The 21,380-nt window shown below is 32.1% G+C and overlaps 1 protein-coding gene across 1 annotated transcript; it reads right to left on the bottom strand.

The window, feature by feature from the left end:
* Nucleotides 1–17,288: 17,288 nt before the first annotated feature.
* LOC127720270 (uncharacterized) lies at nt 17,289–20,992 on the bottom strand. The gene is made up of 3 exons (XM_052226771.1): nt 20,253–20,992; nt 18,998–19,171; nt 17,289–17,984 (listed from the first exon to the last, which is right to left on the bottom strand). Exons 1-3 carry the CDS (start codon nt 20,377–20,379, stop codon nt 17,632–17,634), a joined length of 654 nt encoding a protein of 217 aa, XP_052082731.1. The 5' UTR covers nt 20,380–20,992; the 3' UTR covers nt 17,289–17,631.
* Between the last annotated feature and the right edge of the window lie 388 nt (nt 20,993–21,380).

Raw genomic sequence — 21,380 nt, 5'->3', positions numbered from 1 at the left:
TGTTATTTTACTTTTTTGAGACACACACAAACTACTTTATTCTGTTATTGTCTCCTAGTGTACAAATTGATACGAATTGATACTTGCACCCATTTATGTATCAATTTTTGTATTGACTCCAAATCTTTCAACAATGAGGCCTTTTTGTACCTCGATAGTCTCACTCCAAAAAAAAAAGACAAAAATATATTACATTAAAACAGTTGTCTACAAAACCATACATGTAACATTAACATGTATTTTTAGGAATATAGATAATGTTGTAGACGACATTCGGAAATGTAGGAAATGTTCGCTGTGTAAGATACGTGCAGTTTTAAAATATGATACCAGTAGACCAATTGAATAGAGTGTAACTGCGTAGAAAGAAGAATACACATTAATTACACGTATTCCAAATATAACCTGGACAGGCAAGATCATCATAAAAAAGAAAAGAAACCAATAGTCCAATATACAATAAGGAATTAGAGATCCGGCTGGTTTAATAGGACTTTCGTTAAGCTATTATGATTAGATCTTTTTACTAATAGAAATTGTACATACAGTCACAGTAATTGTTAACAACATCCTGTTTTGACAGCAAATCAAAGTTATAATTTAGAGTGTTATAGCTAACTTTTATATATAAATACTATCTGACACTTTTCGTTAAACAGTACACCATTTTCCGCACTGAATTTATATCATAATAAGACCTTGAGTACAATTTACATTTTGTTCGTAAGTTTTTCAATTCGCATTATCTTTTTGTTTTAAATTATATATATATATATCTTTAAATAAAATAAGTCTAGTTTCCTTGAATCTGTTTCAAACGAGAACCATTTTCAGACAGTTTCTCTTACTTTTACAAGAAAACCACATTATTTCATGTTTCATATATGTTCGTAAAGTTTATACATTGATCATATCGATATCGTATCTATATATTACATATCTTTGTTTTTAACATTTAAAAACAATTATGTTCACAAATTGTTGGCTGAAGAGATAAATAAACTCACATCATAAATCAGGCTAAAAATTGTGTACGTCAGACGCGCGTTTCGTCTACTAAAGACCCATCAGTGACACTCGAATAAAAAAAGTTAAAAAGGCCAAATAAAGTACGAAGATGAATAGCATTGAGGAACCAAAATTCTGAAAGCTTTTACAAAAGACAAATAAAAAAATATACATAACTTAATTGTATTTGATAATTACCTCCCGTAAAGGAGGGACCAGTCACGATTATATGTGGTCTGCGTTTTATGTACTCTTAAATTTGTGCTAGGTTGTCCATTGCTTAGCTGTGAACTCGAGTATGCAATAATGTTGTATTATTAAGTAACACCATTTAGACATTTGTTTCTTCATTTATTGTCGTATAATAGAATATTTATTATTATTATTATTATTATTATTATTATTATTATTACTTTAGATATTATTATCATCATTATTATTATTATTATTATTATTATTATTATTGAATTGATTTTTATGTACTAGTAATACATACTGAATTTGTTTCAATTTATAGAACAAAGTGGACTTTTGTTTATGATAAAAAAGAAAAGAATAACAGAAAAAGTTCTTTAGAACTGTTTGTTTTATCATTATAAATGAAAACAAGAAAAATTAATTCTGAAAAAAAATTAATTTAATTTTTGAATATTGCAATCGCTATAATATTGTACATATATGGACGTAAAAATAAAGAATGGAAAACTGACAAAAGGTGTCGGTTAAATTATATTTAACTTGTTATTATGCCAGACCTAGGAGTCATTGGTATGATTTTATTTAAGACACAATGACTGTTGATATATAACGTTAACGAATTTTTTGAAAAAAAAACCAATACATTAATAAACAAAATTTAAAAAAAAAAAAGTATTTGATGTTGGAACGGTCGTCATTTTATTAGTTCGTGATAAAGTCTTATCATTATTAAAAACGTAAACAATTTTCTAAAAGCTGATGTATCGCTGTGTGAGTTTTTAAAAGTAAGGGAATTTGAGATATATAAATATGAATTTGATCTAAAGCCGACAAAATCTGGTAAAGAGTTGTCTCATTGGAAATCATACCACATCTTTTTCTTTTTCTTTTATAAAAATACTCCCTTATAAAACAATTTATCCTTATTTGCCTCAGAAAAGTATATCAGTTATTGATGTGAAGCTGTTGAAATTACCATTAAATATGATTAACGACCATTTTATTAACAATGTTTACACTTTAAAGTCAACCAAAATTAAGGTTTTGTTAATAATAATGGGAAAGGATGAATTTTTAATGTCACTCGAAAGTATTAATATGTTCTAAATTAGTCAGAAAATACTTGCTTATGTTTTATGAATACACAAGACTATTTGCTACGTCGCGGTCTTTAGATGATCATTACACATGAACATGTATTGTCTAAACTATAATTAAACAATCAACACCATGCATATCTGTATAAAGCTAAAAATAGAAATGAAATTTATTTTTTTTTTCACTCAAAAGTAAAATCAACACTATCATTACACCAAGTCCATATACAGTCAGTTTAAAAGATGTTGTACCATTAACAACTTTATAGTTCTTGGTTTCTACATACAAATTCCTTGACCCACTTGAAGACAAGGAAAATAAGTGCCAACATGGTCATGGTTAAATTGGATATTCACCACGAGGAGTGTTGAATTGCTAACTGCTGTACCCCAATTTTTGACATGTTTACCTTATATGTATATTTGCCTTGTTCACACATTGTTGTCAATATAATGAAATTTTACGCGACTGTCATACAAGTGAGAGGTTTTGCTACTTATAGAACTAGGTTTAATCCACCATTTTCTACATAACGAAATGCATGTACCAAGTCAGGAATACGACAGTTGTTTCCCATTCGTTTGATGTGTTTGGGCTTTTGATTTTGCCATTTGATAAGGAACTTTCCGTTTTGAATTTTCCTTGGAGTTCGATATTTTTGTTATTTTACTGTTTTCTTTATTTCTTGAAAAGTTGGTTCAGAAGTGGCAATAAGTTGCATATCTATTTATCTACACCCATATTGGAAGAACAAAAAATATACAGGTGTAAGTAAAAGAACATACCACCACATCAATTTAACAAATAATATTCAAACAGATACAAACCCTATCTTCGCAATGTAATGCTAATGAATATTTATAAAGTCATAGACTGCTTGCAGATGTTTAAATTTAGTGTTTAGAATGTCTTCTATTTGTAAAATATACCTTCTAGTCTTAGAAACGTGAGGTTTTATTAGTTTTTATTGGCTTTGAACTGGCTGTTTGTAACTCTCAGATCTGTGCTTTTTGTGTCTTTTCTGTTTTTTGTAAAAGAGGGACGAAATATACCAGAGGGACAGTCAAACTCATAGATCGAAAACAAACTGACAACGCCATGGCCAAAAATAAAAAGACAAACAGACAAATAATAGTACAGATGCCACAATATAGAAAACTAAAGACTAAGCAACACGAACCCCACCAAAAACTGGGGGTGATCTCAGGTGCTCCGGAAGGATAAGCAGATCCTGCTCCACATGTGGCACCCGTCGTGTTGCTTATCTTATTACAAATCCGGTAAATAGTCTAATTCGGTAGGTCACATTCGTGAAAAGGGAATGGTATTGTAGTTACGACATAAGGAACATATCCGATATCATCTGTGAAACGGTTATTCCGTTACGGTCAACCAAATCGTGATGGCGTCCGTAAGATTTACGAAGGGATGATTTCAACTTCACCATTTGGAACTCTTGGTTTAATAGCTTCCTTGTGAGCAGCAATCCTCTTTCAAGTAAATCATGATAGGAAATACAAGCCCCGGAATATCGTATCAATTGGGAGATATATACTCCGTATACAGGCGCTGCTGGAATGTTGCTACATAGAAATGGAAAGTTCACAATTAGGAAGCTGAAATCATCTCTTTTGTCGTAAAAGTTTGTTTTCAACCGATCCTCATTGTCAATTTCTAGATGTAAGTCAAGATATGAGGCAGACTTAACTGTATCTGTAGTATCCTTTATCTCTAGTTCGATGGGATAGATACGATCAACATAGTCACCAAATTTTGTATTATTTAGGGAGAGAACATCATCTATGTAGCGGAAGGTAAAGTTAAAGGATATTGATAACTTCTTATCTTTCTTCCTAAGAAGTTCCTGTATAAAGCCAGCCTCATAATAATAAAGAAACAAGTCGGCAAGAAGAGGGGAACAATTGGTTTCCATTGGAATTCCGACAGTCTGTTGAAAAACACGTCCTCCAAACGTAACAAATATGTTGTCAATCAAGAAATCAAGCATCTTGATGATGTCAGTTTCAGAGAATGTTTTGTTTGAATCAGAGTGATTCTTTACAAATTAGGATTTATCCCCAAGACAAGATACTTCTATCTACGTTCGCCATTATTTTTAATGAAACAAAGTAATACCAACTCTTTCAATTTGTCTTTTAGTTTGGAATGGGGAATACTTTTGTAAAGTGTAGAAAAGTCAAATGTTTTAATACTATTGCAAGATGAGAGAGTCTTAGATTGTATGTACTCTAAAAGATCTTTGGAATTTTTAAGGGTTTTATGTGCTTTGTATCGATGCAAAAGATAAGCTCTTTTAAACTTATTTTCATAGTTTGTTGTGACATGTCTGATAGCGTACAGTTACAACACTTTCCCATGCTAGGGGAGGATTTGGCGGTTACAAACATGTTTTATCCCGCCACATTCTGTATGGATCTGTCCCAAATCAAGAGCCTGTCGTTTAGTGGTTTTCATTTGTTGCTGTATATCAGACTTGCTTTTCGTTTATTATTTTGTACATATCTCGTTTTTTATATTGTCATTTCAGAGCCTTTTATATCTTACCATGCGGTATGGTTATAGATGTTTAATTGGTCTCTGGTGGGGATTTGTCTAATTGGGAATCATACCACATCTTTTTGTTTCTATATTAATCGAACATATGCAGATTCTATCATCACACTGCAATGCTAATGAATTTTTTTCAAAATTTATAAAATCACAGATAATGCTGGCAGGAGTAAAAACTAAGTGTTGAGAATTTCTTATATTTGTACATGTTGTACAATGTATACTAAGGCTAACTGTTTTGGGATTTTTCTATTTATCGTATCAATTAGTGTTTTAGGATGATAATACAGGAAGAAATTATCTTCATCTTCACCTAATTTACACACTTCAGTTTTCATCGACATATATGTTTGGTATCCCGTTCCTATGTTAAACTGACGAGAAAGTACATGAAATTGTCATTAAATGTCTATTTTGACCGTGTCAACGCACCATTCGTAATCAGTTCTATTTCCTAAGTTGGTGTGTGTTACCTTGAGATGTCTCTTTTTATTCAAATTACGGATATACTGTGAAGAATCTCATTTACGACGTCATTTTAATGACGTCACAGTCAAATCGTGTCTTCTAGGGTTGGTCAATATTTTAATTTTCTAAAAGTCTTTGTAAATTGTGCATAAAAATGTAATTAGTAATGGTATCATAGTATGTTATATTTTGGCTGAATTAACAGAGCGAACTAAGCTCATTTTTTCTTTTTCTTCTTGTTTTCGTATTTGAAATGGGAATCTGTACAAACATCTTTTGACAGGTTGTAAATGAATTTTGTTAAAACGGATGTCAGACTCCCGAAGAGAGACAACATATAAAAATACTTTTCATTTGTTTAAGGTTCTTGAAATCATACAAAGAAGAACAATATTAAAAATGGCAAGTGAGTATCAATTAAATATGCTATTTGACATTTTATTGCTAAGATCTGACGGATGCTTTATTCAGATATTGGTGTTTTGCTTTTTTCTAAAATAATTAAGCGACTTTAAAGGTTTTTTTCAAAATCATTATATATTAAAAAAAAATATGTCAAAATCATTATATATTCTAATATTTCTTTGTAATATAAACATAAAAACAACAATATTTTTGTTTGAATTTAATTGAGGAAACCAGAAAATGTGACACCTTATTGTTGTAATAAAACAACTGATGATAAATTAATTAATTTTGTTTCCACTGTCTCCAACTTGTTGAATGTTATAGATATTGTAAACACTGTTTCCGGTGAAAACACACATGGGTCCACTGTCATTATAGACCACTTACTTTTTTTTACAAAATTCATTACATACTGACGTCCTGTAACACGTAAGCATAAAGCTGTGCTTGATAGCATCTGTTGGAAAATACTTCAATTCATTTTTCTCTTACGGTTGTGGCCTGTCATCTATTTTTACATGAAGAGATATTTCTTGTATCACAGTACAAGGAGTGTGATACGAACAAGTGATACGAAAAATGCGTTAATTTGATTGGCTTATCCAGCATCACGAGACGATATTACGACATTTCCCTTGGCTATTCGTTAGGTCATTGATGACTTTTAAAGGTTAAGACGATGAACTGACATTTCGTTCATATCAACGGACATATTTGATGTCTTTCATAAATAAAAAAAAACAACTGAAAATCTTTTTTTTTTTGTTGTTAAATTTTATTACTGTCTGAAGCAAACAAAACGTTTTAAAATGTCTAATGTGAAGGTTTGACGCCGGGACAGGACACATTAGGACATACGAGGACAAGTCGGCCAGTAGTAGTGCACATTAGTACTCACAGGAATACCGACTGTCTACTGTAATATCAATCCAACAAACTAAAAAATATGTTGTCGATCAAACAGTCCAGCATTTTGATGATATATGCTGTATTTGTTTTTGGAAAGAACAGTTTTTTTCTACGTTTCCCATTTTTTGTAGAAAAGAAACTGTTTAAATAGACGATGTAGTCGATCTTTCAATTGGGCATACGAAATAGAAATGTAAAGCGTAGAGAAAATCACAGATTTTGATATTACTGTAAAATCGTAAAGGTTGTGATTGATAATTATAGGGTAGAGCTTTAGAATTTTTAAGAATCCGCTTCTGATTGACACCGCAGGTTGAATATACCTAATCACAATATTTCTACAGACCATCCCCCCGGCTTTATATCGTTAATTACAAGAACGTTTTGAAATATAAGAGTTCTAGTATAAAAAGTGCAGATTACATCGTCCTTCTTATATAAAATACAAAAGCACAGAAGGACGAATTCATAATTTGTTTACAATTTCCTCTTTCATGAACGATATAGGGGTATATTCTGGACAACCAGATTATTGTGAATTCCAAGTTCTTTAGTGAGACATTCCAAACAATGAGTTTTGCATATAAAACAATTTTTTTTAGGCTTTACCAGTTAACGCCAAAACAAAAACATTGAGGACAGGATAAAACATTCACAACATTGGGCTTCTTGCACGGGTCAGTAACCAGCCGTGAGCTCGTTGCACATCGTAGATTTTTGATGCACTTCTGAATGAATGAATGACCGAACAGCTTTGATCCATTTATATAAAGTGTGGTGCTTTGGTTTATCTAGCTTGCGCTTTATCTATTCATTTTTTATATCTATCATTAACAATTCTCGAAGTTGTTCATTGATTACAATGCAAAGATCTCCAGTAACAACATTACCAGCTGCACGATATTTGTGAGGGGACAATGTACAAGAGCATTGATTAGGTTTAGATTTTCCATCCCTAATGGTAAAGGTCTATAAAAATCTCTTATGGTTAAAAATCTTGGGATAATAGGTTTCCTGTATGTATATGAAATGACAGGAAGTAGTTTCAATTTTAAAGTAAGCAGGTAGTGTATTCTGCACAGATTGTTTTGTTGAAAATATTGCTTATATGCATCTAAACCTTTGTTAGCGAATTCAACATGAAAGAACTTACGTTTATCGTTCTCCATGAAAGTAATTGTTCTCGTGTGTGAAAAGTCTATGGTAAACAATGTCCACGTTTCGTTCCCGAGGTTAGCCTAGTAGTCAGCACTTTTGTGGTGATATCAAATATTATATATGAAAAAAGATAGATCAGGTACGATTGCGAATGTGACAACTACCCATCAAAGTGGATGTAAGCAAGTATAGGCAACCGTACGGCCTTCAACAACGAGTCGGCTTTAAAGGCCGCGACATGAAAAATATGAAACAGTTCAATTGAGAAAATATGTTAATTTCTGTACATTTAATGTATATAAAATGTTGATATATTTAAAACACTAAGGTGTTTCTACCCCAAGGTATAGATTGCCATAGTCGTTATTGACACAACTTTTTTGTAATTTGCGGAATTCAAGCTCTACAACTTGTTATTTGATTTGGCCTTACAAATGTTTTAATTTGAGCGGCACTTCTGATTGACGTTTCACCAGCCCAATTGTCAGCACTCTTGTGTTGACATGAAATATCATTGATATGTTCTTTTGTGTACATTTACTGTAAATAAAACGTTGAATAGTTTGAAAAACTAAGGTCTTTCTACTCCCCATCCCCATTTCCCTATATAAATTGCCTTAGTTGTATTTGTCTACAACTTCGTCTTTTATTTTGCATTCAATTGGATTCAATTTAAACGCATCTGACGAGGCTTCTGAAGACGGAACGCGACTTTGGTGTCCAAAATTATAAGCCTTGTATCTTTGATAAGTTTTGAAACAGCAAAATCATTTTCAATTTCAAGTTGAACAAGTTTAAGTTAATTGCAGGCGTAAAATAAAACAAATAGTAATACCTTGTTCAAACTGCATGTTTACTGTTATCTTTATACTTTTGACATCAGTATCCGTTTTAAGTATAAACAAGTCTAAATTGAAAATACGTTCAAACCTATGATTGCGTTGGATAAAAACCGCAATATTTATACGTGTGCATGCAAAACAAATTTCTTGTTAGAGGGGTCTCAATACAGCACAAATAACATTTTCCAAAAGACCAAAAAAGTGAAAAAGTATATTTTAACAAAATGCATTTGACTAACAGGTCGAACAACAAATGTTCTTAAATCCTGCTGACTGCCATTGACGATTGCAAAATAAACGGATCACAAGGTGTAATAAATGGATCTTAACTATAAATTTAATACCAAAAAGAAAACAATAAACTTGCTGCGAAGATGGTATACCGCAAACAAAGGTGCAAAGATTTTTTGTACACCATATCCGGATTTCGACAATTAAAGTCTCTTCAGTGATGTTAGGAATCGAAAAGTTTTAAATATATATATATATATGTTTTTCCTTCATGTTTAGGTGAAAATTGGGACAGGATAAAGAAAGAATCAAGCAAAAAATACAAGCATGCAGATAAAAGGGCGTTTATAAAAGTTGGCAAGAGCAAATATTTTTTTGTCGAGGGATAAGGCTGGTCACGGTACCTCATTTTGCAAGCTATTTGTAGAAAAAGGAAGTTCTTTGGACTTTGAAGGATCTGTATCCAAACAGATTTTTAAAGATGAAGTTCTTAAAAGTGAGTCACGCTTAGGAGATGCATTTTCTAAACCGGACCTTTAAGATTTTGATATCATTTTAAAGCATGAATCAGGAGCAGACACCGTTATAAAAAAGAAAGACCTCAATGGATAATACAATAACTATATTTGCCAGAAGAGAGATGCTGTATATGATTTAACTTATCCTTAGGCTTTGTAAATATGCTACTCATGTGATCAATGCCGGGAGGTGTTTCTTGCTTAAATACCGACAACAAACCTTGCTCGCTGTATTTTTTACTACAATATAAACAAAAAGTGTTTAAGTAAATATGTTTATCTTAAAATAAATTGTAATGACAAATCAACAGTTTTGACATATATAGTTGTCTAAAGTGCATTGAAAGCGGCACATGCTTCGAAATCGTAAACGGTTTTTATACGATATAATGGGTTACCAAAGCACGTTGCAAATGTTTAAAACCAAAAATACAACATGAATCATTAGAAATAAGAAAAGTTTCATTTGTCAAAATAACCCCATATATTTCGCTGAGACATTATTGACTAGCAAGACAATCATTCGACCTTATTTAGAGCATATGCTTGTGACTTGTGAATTCACCTTACATGGAGATGATTGCACATAAGCGCCGCATGTTCAGTCGTTTTTTTACCGATAATCAAATCTCATTATTGATATTAACAGTACCAATTGTACTGCACCAGATGCAAATTTCCACAATAAATGTGTCTTCAGTGAATATTTGAAAACCTAATTCCTTAAAAATACATAAAAGAGATAGTAAAACCAAAAAGGATCCAAAGTATAGCCAAATCCGAACATGGATTTAGAGCTTTGAATGAAAGTATTAAGAAATTTAAAATACAAATCAAGGTAAATAAAATAACAAAAACGGAGTGAATCGCATCATCCCCAAAAACAGCGAGATCGGAAACGTCGACAGGATACGCTTCTGCAGCATTGCTTGAATGTGAAATGTGAAACAAATGGATTCAGCAGATCGACTTATTCATATACAGATTATTTTGAAGATGTACTGTATTCTTTAATCTAGGATATGAAATAACTCAGAAAAATCGTTATATAATTTCACTATATGCTGTGTTTATCAATCGATCATTTATTATGATATAGATCTACAAACCTGATATATGTTTTTTCGTTGAAAGTTTAATATAGTCAATCTTACATTTGAAACGCTCATACCTAAGGTTCAAACTGATTGACACAAAGGTGATCGCATCTGCTTATGGCGGTGTTCAGTTATTCTTTAACTCACTGATTCAAATTCATTTGCAATGTCAATAATCTTAATGCATGTATGAGTTTCTCTTCAATTATGTTTTGTACATAAAAAATTCAAGAGGACCCGGTGGCCGAGTGGTCTAGGTTGTCCAACAACTGTATCACTAGCCTTTCAACACTGATGAGGTCGTAAGTTAGAACGTGGCAGGTGTGATCGACTTCAATCTTAATTGACTAGAATTGTCAGTTTTTTTCCGAAGGTCGATGGTTCCCTCTGGACACTTTGGCCTCCTCCACATATAAAAACTGGCCTTCACAAAACAGTCATTAGTGCTGAAAGTGACGTTAAACATCAATCAATCATAGCAAATCCGGTTCACAGTCACGTCATCATGTTAAACTATTTAAATGGAAATTAAAACTTATAAAATACTCATAAGATAAAACAATGACTGTGTCTTCCAAAAGAAAGATGTTGTATACAGTTCATTTTAACTTAATGTTGTTTTTAAATTTCTACATGCAGATTACTTAAGTCTTTTTAGTGAATGTTTTAAATACGCATAACAACAACTGACAATGTTAACAAGTATTTTGAAAGCATTAACAGAAAATTGCTAACAATCATCCAGAATGAATATTGGTCCAGTTTCATATGAAGGCTCGTAGGAATAATTCACAATTATATGTATGATTTCAATATGTATGCAATTTTCAAGTATAAGGATTTCCAGTACAACATTACAACAAGCCGGTTCTACAATGTCTGTCGTTTATTGAGTAATGGCCATGACATATATATACATCGATTAGGAGACAATTTAAGTTTATCTTTTTGAAAATGTTCTTAGATGATTTTGTCATGTAAATAAGACGTTCTGTTTCCTGAAAGAAATGGATAACTTCTGAAATGAACATCCAACCCAAACTTAATGGGTAACTCATATTCTTTTCAGTGAAAACAAATTATATCCGAAATATTAGCATTGCATGCCCTAAATTGTTTAAGACAGGTTAAAAATCAAAATTATGGTGGCAAACAGTGCATTTATTTCAAATTTATTTTAAAATCTTTTGGCTTTTGGGGGAAATTTTGTACTTTATATCAGTCCCATTCAATTCTACACATAAAAATAATTCGAGTTATGTCTGTCGTTTACATATACGGTATAGTGAATTCATTTGTGATAATCGGTCGATTTTATCTATTACTAGTATGTGGTATTTTTCGTTAAACAATTAAGCATATTTAGTAGAAGCACAGACTCCCAAAATGCATTCACTATTAATGCTACAAAAATACCTGTTATACAAGGAGTCAATTATAATCATACGTTTTATCGAAATCTCTACTTTGCTTAGTTTTATTTCCTATAATTATGCAAAATATCTGGCTTGATACGGCGAAACCTACTTTCCATACATGTACATTGCTTCAGTTTCTCATTCAATTTGACATATTTCATCACACAAAGATTACCATCTAGTTTTTGAGTTGACTGGAACACCTTTTTGAAGATATAAATACAAGAAGATGTGATTCGATCGAAAATAAAACAATTACATGAGACAAAATGACGAAGTTGTAAGAATAAATCGCCGTAATTCATTTACCAACGATCAAAACCCATACCATTTGGTAAGATAGAAAAGGCCCCGAAATGACAAAATTAAAATCTATTCAAACAAAAAAAAAAAAAAAAACAAAAAAACAAAAACATAAAAACGGCCTTATGTATTCTAAAACAATAAACGAAAAACAAATATGACAGAAAAGAATCATTAAAAATCACTGACAAACATGTAGTCTAATAATATACACTACTGGAACAATGCCCCGTAGATTGGCCGTGAAAATGTCCGTAAAAATGCTGGTGATTTTTACAGTGTTTGTCACGGTTAATTTACGGTGGGCCGTGAAACTTATCCGTGACAATGCCGTGGAATGACTGTTGTGAAAAGGCTGTGAAAAGTTTGTGAAAAGGCCGTGAAGAGGTGCCACCTGAAAACTTTGGTGAAAAGACCGTAGAAAACCTGTGAAAAAAAAATGTACACCGTGAAAAAGTCGTGATAATGCATTATGTGCCCATTGTGAAAAGACCGTGAAATGTAGATATAGTACAGTATATGCCTTTATTTGTCGTGAAAAGGCCGTGAAAAGGTACCAACTGAAAACTTGGGTAAAGAGACCGTAGAAACCTTGTGAAAAACAAAAATGTACACCGTGAAAAAGTCGTGATAAATTATGTGCCCATTGTGAAAAGAACGTGGAATGTACATGTACTACTGTGATAAACAGCCATTCACTGATTGTGAAAACTCCTGTTAAATGTTAAATGTATTTTTTAGGTCATAATTTAACAAAAAATTTAAATGCTGTTTCAATCAAGTGAAGTGAAATGCCTGAAAACCTAGTGTAAACATCTACAGACAACTTATTTAAGTACAATGCTAGTGAGACTATGAAAAACCATATTAAAATGCTGTATTTTTTTAGTAATAATTGTGACAAAGAATAAAAATATTAATTTTAATAGAACTGTAGTAATTATGTAAAGAAAACATAAAAGCACACAAATGTCAATGTGATTAAGAAGCTAAAGTCAGCTGTAACATGTATTGTAGAAATTTTGTATATCTCTTGGGTTTGATTTTACAACCTCAGCAATATTTGTCTAATGTAATCCTTCACTTCACTGCCCTTTTGAATAACTATTCCAGAAAAACATTTATAGAAGTTCCTGTTAATTCCCAGGAAATACTTTTAACTGAAAAGCTCTTCTTTCCAACTGGATTTCTGAACTATTTTATATAAAGACTGCTATATCCTTTTGCTCTTCATTCCTAGAATAAATAAAGAAAAATTACATATATTATACATGTATATAAAAAAACTATTTATATATTCAAATTAATTTTTGGCATTTATGTACATACATGTACTTAAAACAGCTACAATATTATTCCATGCAATACAGGACTTCACGGTTAATGACCCCATATTGAATAGGGGGCAGATTTTCATACTGGAGGTGAAAATGGTATGAAAAATACTAAAAAACATTATTGAAACAGAACAGCCACTTGGAAACATGCATAGGGTTTCCCATATTTTCATACCATTTTCCAGAAAATTTGCCCCCTATCCAATATGGCATCATTAGTTAACGAAGTTCTGTATTGTCAACTTATATTATTTTTTTTTGATTTTTTTAAAGACTAAAGACACTTTTAAGACAGACTATTAAATTTAAATGTTTCTTTGAAGTAATAATATGTATGGCTAAAGCCAAACTTGTCTAGACTTAGTGGCCGTAATGAGTCACAGCTAATTTTTTTTACAGGGGGCCAGCTGGGGCGTAGCAACTTTTACTGCAGGCACATTTGCCATACCAATTATTTTTTAAACACCTCATTGCCATACCAATTATTCTTATGATATGGCACAAACCCTTCTAGAAAGGACATTTTGCCGTACAAATATTAAATACTTTCCCTGCTACGCCTCTGATTAATCCCTTTTGAACTCTGTGTCCCGACGGCCAAGTCAGAAAATACTCAAATAGCTCCCGACACATTCAAAGGTTACGCCTCTGATTATCAGAGTGAACTCCATTTCAGAGATACTTATTGCTATTATAATCATTTCCAATTATCTATGTCTATGTCTACGTAGTATACTGTACATAAATGTCAAATTTTTTTACGTGGCCAGTGTGGGGGAAAAGGACCCCCCCCCCTTTTTTTCCCCAAATACATAAACAAAACAAAACCGTAATCGTATTTAAAGGATCCGGTAAGTCTTAGAAAACATTAACCGAAATGATTAAAGGAATCAGGTGCAACAGACTCAAATATAAGTGAATATATCACATGCATGTTTGCACGGTTTCTGCAAATTCAGTGAAAATCAGTTCAATAGAAATGCTCACAAACGTCATCAACATTTTGGTGATATGATGCATAAAATAATAAAATATTAATAACTTAACTTACCTCAAACTTGCTGTCACTCGTCTTGCATCTATAAAGTAAATATTAATCGACCTTCGGCGTCTGATATTCCGGGAAGTTCTCGTTTTCACATGTTTCGGTTCCAATATTAAAATTAATGTTTACATTGTTTATAATAATGTACAGACGAGAAGCAAAATACTTTTCTTTAAATACAAAATATTTATTGGCACAAAGTCATTAATTATAACAATGAATGGTTCCATTTAAAAGTCAGTCCTGTACAGTAGTATTGCATATAATAATATTTAAACAGACATATATATTTATAATGAAAAGTTTATAGGATATTTAGAAAAATGTGAGTGGAAATAATTAGACCATATTACAATAATCACATGGGATGTTTTAAATCTGAATAAGGATAAGAAAAAATTGACATGAAAAAATATCACGGCCTTTTTACTGGTTTTAACAACCATTGAAAAGGCCGTGATATTTTTTATTAAGCATGAAAGGACAAATTATCACGGCCTTTTCACGGGATATTGAAATTTCACGGTCTTTTTCTAACATCAAATATTTTTCACGGCCTTTAGAAATATTTTTTTTACAAAAGTCACAGGGTATTTTCACGGGGTTTTCACGGCCCTGTGATATTTCACAGACATTTCACAGCCTTTTCATGGGCTGTTGTTACAGTAGTGTATAGTGCTTTATCACGCTCATCTTTATTACATTGCTATATGAGTAAGTTGACTAGTTGATGATGTTGACATTCATATGATATTTCGTACTGTGTAATACTCCAGAATAGAAAACACTATATTGTTACAACATACCAAAATGTCATCCTCCATATTTAATACATTGTTATATTTTCGAAAGAAGACTAAGGGCTGCCTACACAATACTTTACAATATTACTGGCTGTTGTATGATTGATCTAACTGTAGCAAGTTCTATGAACATCTAAAAAATTAAGGTAATTGAATGACAGTATTATACTATAAGTGTATGTGAAACTACCCTGAGTGATGACACGAAACCTTAAGGTGGTAAAAGTTTTTCTAAATGTCTTGGACTGACATTACCGTGCAGTTTGGCAACAATTGTAAAAGATCGTTAACTTTATAATAACTCTCACCCGAATCATCAACTGAAATTAGCGATAATTTGCTTTCACAGGGTGTACTATGTACATGGTCAACTACAAGTACATATCATAAAAAAGCAATCCTTATAAGTGTGGAGGTGTTTTGGTGACGGAGTCGTCATAAAGTAGAAGCGTTTAGAAGATTTCAAAAGACTTCAATAGTTTAAAAATTGCCTTAATTTCATTCTTATGAAGAAATTGTGAAATATAAATGCAGGTATAGTATGCTTAAGTGTAAATAATTACAAACAAACCGACCAAGTATATCGTAGAAACGATCTCATATGCTGAGGAATAACTTGCTACGTCGAACGGAAGATTAGCTGAACAAACGGAGACAATGACAATGTCTTCCAATGTCGTGAGGCATGTGGAAAGGGGGTGACAATAACGAAAAATCCCCTTACGATTAACCTTGTGTTACCAGTAGCTTTGTAGTCTACTGAGGGTAGTTTCTTGAAGTCAATTAATAATTTACACCAAGGTGTATGAAACCTGTTTGAATGATGACATGTTACCGTCTAATGAAAAATATTCTATGTATATTCAATTACCATGTTTATGTGATATAAATATGTCCTGCATCAACATAGGAGGACATTTGTCTATTGCATTAACATTTCATCCTAAATATGCATGTTATATTTGTCACTTGGCGGTAAGAAGTCGGTAATTAATCAATAATTTACCACAGATAAACTCCTATCATTTATAGGCTACAGATTGAATTTTCACTATGTTTTGAGTTATCAAGGCTTGATGTCGTGACCTATATATCATAGCTTGCTTTGTGGTATGAGTTTGTTTTATTGTTAAAAGTCGTACGGTGACCTATAGTTGATTAGTTCTACGATATTAGGTCTCTAGTGGACAGTTTTCTCATTGGCAATTATACCATGTCTTCTTAGTTTTTATACACTGTATTTTACTCATCAGAACGACATTTATTTTCTTAAGAAACACATTAAATGCAAATTCGTAATGAATTTTCTTATTTTAGTTTGTTTGTTCAGCATTGTATTGAAATATTGAAACGTCTGTAGACGATAATATCGTATATATCGGAAATTAGTTGACCTTAGTGGATGTCCCATATAAGATGTCATGTTTCAATCATTCCGATAATGGCACATTAGAGTGTAAAAATAACTAAAGTATATCCCTCTATCTTTAATATTGCATTTCAAGTGTTATTCTATAGATACGATATTATAATACATAATCATTATAACCTGTATCCTAATTATAAATGCCCATCTCTCTTTTCTTCAAATTGGGTGCATTTATACAAAAATGTAAGACAGACATTCTGAACCTTTATCAGTAATAGCGGCAGTTCGGCTATGTAACTATTACCTTATACAATTAAATTGACTTTGGTTATGAATGTCCTTTAAATGCTAAATTGTACAACCATAAATTCAGCAAAAGTAGATCACATTATCTAAGTCTCTAAACTCCTTGTAATCTACTTGTATTTTAAAGTGTTACCTTTTTTTCTGGTTTAAAAGATAAGTTAGGAGCTTTTTTCGCAATTATTCATAAAAAAAATTAGTCAGTTTATCAATAATCAAATTAATTTATTCAATTTTGACCTCATTTTGAAGGATTCTAAATGTTGCCAAACCTACCCAGACTTAATCTGTTAAATTGCAATATTCAACATGAAAATACATACAACACAATAATTAAAAAACTACAATTAATTACAAGTACATATCTGAAAATTATGATTTGAAATATATAATCATCATTAAGATACATCAGTATGTCAAATTAGATTAAATCATGTAAACAAATAAAATTGATAACAGAATCACTGATAAGATAAAACATAGTTAAATGTGCAATTGGTATAAGTAAAAGTGGTCTGTGTAAGTTATTAATCCGCTTCTCACTGCATTACACTCCATGTAGATCTTTCATCTTTATCTGTTCGCCTTTGTGGGACTCTTGTTTTGGAAGTAGATTGAAATCCTCAAGCTTAGAACCTTCGTGTAAAATGCGTAATAGATACGACTCATCTGTAATGACCTTTTCGTGGAAAATTCTTATCGGTACTGATCCTATAAAATCTAATGTGTTTCCCTTTTCAATAAAGACCTTGAAAAAAGACCCACCATGACCAGCTTTGTCTCTAGACAGCCAATACTTAGAGTCACCTATTCTCTTGAATTGCCTTCCATCATCATGCTTTTTGGTCATTTTTGATGTCTTTCTAAATTTATTCCACACGTAATCGTCGTCATCACCTCCTACAAATGTAGAGATATGAAGTTGAGTTTTAAAGAATGAGGATTATAAGGATATTTATAAAACCGATCTTAATCATATCCACACCCACATATTTCTGATAATTTTAGAATATAGAATCTAGACATTTGTTCTTTCGCATCTTATTCATAAACCACTTACTGAAAGTTTTGTCATCTACTACAATGCCTTTTCGTTGCTAGTCAATTGAACGTCTTGCAAATAGCTAAAATACCTTTGAAACCTATACAGATACAATCTTTCGGCAGCTATATTAAATTGATCTAAGTTCTTTTCAAAATTTATTTGACTATTTTCCCATGCGCATGAATCAACGCAAAATCATCATAATCTGTCAAATTTTTAAGCTAATCTGGAAACAAATGTATCTTGCCACTATGCATGCCCTATATGTACTCTCCCTTAACTTTCAAACGAAAAAAAAAACAACCCCGGTAACAAATCAATTCAACGACAGCTCGGACTGCATATAGAAACAACTTGGACAATCTATGATGACAACTTGGACCGTCATACATTTCTTTTCTATTATTTGAACTGGTACCATTTGTGATTTGAGTCAACTAAGTCCATTCAGCATTTTACAAGAACTAACCCAATACGGTAGCGTATAATAATCTATAAAAGGCTTCGGTTTGGTAAAAGTTTAAATAATTCAAGCAAAAAACCCAGCAGCCTTATTAATGCTGAAAATTCAACAACAAAAACTGTAAGTAGCTGTATTAATAGCAATAGGCAGATAACAATAAACTACAACCACATAATTCAGGGCTAGAACACATAAACTGTCATACATAATGTAACAGAATTTAACATGTCAGTGGTTGCTTAAAAGGCCATACTTTGTGCTGATTAAATTGTAGAGGATACACTTCAGATGTTCAGATGCATGAAATCAATTATATGGTAAGGAATACTCAGTAGATAACAGACGCTGTCTCTGATACCAATTCAAGTACAACTAAGTAACTAAATGTATCCGTTTTGTTTTTACCATCATTGCCTCCTCCATTTCCTCCTCCGCCGCCTCTATTTCCACCACCATTACTACCAACTTTACCTTGCCTAGCACCGACAACCCTGTTGGATGATGAGTATCCACTAGCGGCATTTTTTTCAGAAATGGTGACTTTGGAAAACTGTGATTCTACGGAAGAAGTCGCTTCACCTTAAAAATTAGCAATAACTTTTATTTACATTAGATCCCGAATAGAAGAGAAAACAAAAAAAATTAAAAACATTTATATCATAATGATCTCAAAATAACAATAAATGATAGATAACTAGAATAAAAATATAATACAATTAAGGTGCATCGTATGGTATTGACAAATTTGTCCGTGTGTACACCACACACATATTCCGAGTACAAAAGAATGTATAATTATGCTACTTAGAGAACAATCTGCATACATGAAACTATATATCTTACAGGTTGGGGGTCGTGCTTTTTCTGACAACCTGGCAAATTTCCTTCTTTAGTAATAATGCTGTAAAATGATGACCATGAATATCTTATAGTCATGACCGACTGTGATTCAGTTTAACTGGTTCATTTATTTTGTAATTTTCTTCAGACTTTTATACATATAGATTCTAACATTGGATTTATAAAATTGAGATAGTTTAATTATCTAATTTTTAAGTCCGAGCCTCGTCGGTGACGTTAACATTAGATAATTTACCCATCAAGATTGGATAAATCCTATAATCCATGAGTAACAATGTAAGAATATGTTTCTCTAATGATCATATCAAATAAATTTTCATAATTGGTAAATCAATTCCCATTCGAGTTCCTTAACATTCCTCATTTCTACGTCATACAAAATTGATGCGGAAACACTTCATTTATGCATATCTAGATCAAATGGAGAAAAAAAATGATAAAAAACGCTTTAATTTCCCTGTAGTAAAAGATCAATTTTTCTAACAGGTCCTTCGAGCTGATAAAATTTATTACCTTTTATCTTTACCAATCATCTACTCAGATAATCAGCAACTAAACCTTGATTATTTATTTTTAAACAATAGGTTCAAAAAGGGTTAAATTGCCAAAGAATTAGAGAAATATAAATGTATATATATATTGAGGATTGTCACTTTCAATTGGTACTAAGAATTAAAATGTTTGGGAATCAATTCTTATTAATGATTAGGCAAAACTTTAGTGACAGAATTATACGGTTTGTTTTTTGCACTTCTGCAATCACCAACACAGCAAAAAATGTCAAAATTGAGAGACTTACCATGATTACGTTGACCAGTAGATGTATCAGATTTGTAAAAATCTGAAACAACACATTTTTCAAATTCAGCAAAGTTTCCCCATTGAACAAGTATTGGGTTTAACTCTTTTGCTGTCTGAAAGCGCATCTTTGCCTCGGGTATATTCTTGTTGATAATATTGCATCTGCTTATTCCAAGATGAGCAATGGTAAATGTGTTGCATGAAGTAACAGCCGTATTGTAGTAAGGTTCTGCGTTTGGTACTTGATGTTTTGTATAATAAATGTCGCCGACATGTTGGTTTGACCAATAATACCATGGCCTTTGTGTCTCACTGTTCTGATTCCCCAAAATATAGCTTTTATTAGCGTTGGTAATGCCTCGTCGTGTGCCTTGGCAGAAAACTGTAGGGAACCAATTTCACTCCAAGCTTCACCGCATTTTGGATATGCTTTCACTGCATTTAATAATGCCTGTATTGATTTTTGTCCATTTCCTTCCGCGGAGGACCTCAGCGACGCTGCTAGGTACCTTTGTGGACCAACACCATGCATTTCCGCTCGTCGGAAGTCGGCCAATGCTTCATCCTTTTGACCAATGATACTATATGCTCTTCCACGCCACGTCAAAGCTTCAAAATTATTTGGATGGCTTTGCAAGTGCCGCGTAAAATGAGGAATTGAACCTCCTTTGTTGCAGCTGGCGAATGTTGATAATCCAGCACTAAGACCCGACATGGTATTAAATATGAAGAGAAAGTTAAAATGTATACCTTCCTTATATTTATATTTAGACCCTTGTAATGATCACGATGTTTAAAGAAGATAATAGATGTATGACTTTTATGGAACGCCAAAGGTGACCTATTTAGCGCTCTAACATAAAATTAAAATTGATAACGTGATTAAGTTTTATAATTACATGATGATATTTTGTCACAACATGCTATAGTTACGAGGATACGAAATATTGTTTTTGCATTACTAAATATTATATTGGTATTACTTAATGAGATTTTGATGCTACGTTATATGGTTGTGAGATGACTTTATAAGGTTTTGTCATTACTTAATGATTGATACATTTTAAAATTGAGAATTGATATAGGGAATATGTCAAAGAGACAACAACCCGACCATAGAGCAGAA

The sequence above is a fragment of the Mytilus californianus genome, unplaced genomic scaffold (assembly GCF_021869535.1).
Source record: "Mytilus californianus isolate M0D057914Y unplaced genomic scaffold, xbMytCali1.0.p SCAF_11, whole genome shotgun sequence".
NCBI classification, from domain to species: domain Eukaryota; kingdom Metazoa; phylum Mollusca; class Bivalvia; order Mytilida; family Mytilidae; genus Mytilus; species Mytilus californianus.
Note: the sequence above shows the minus strand (reverse complement) of the source record. Positions and strands in the feature narration are given on the sequence as shown.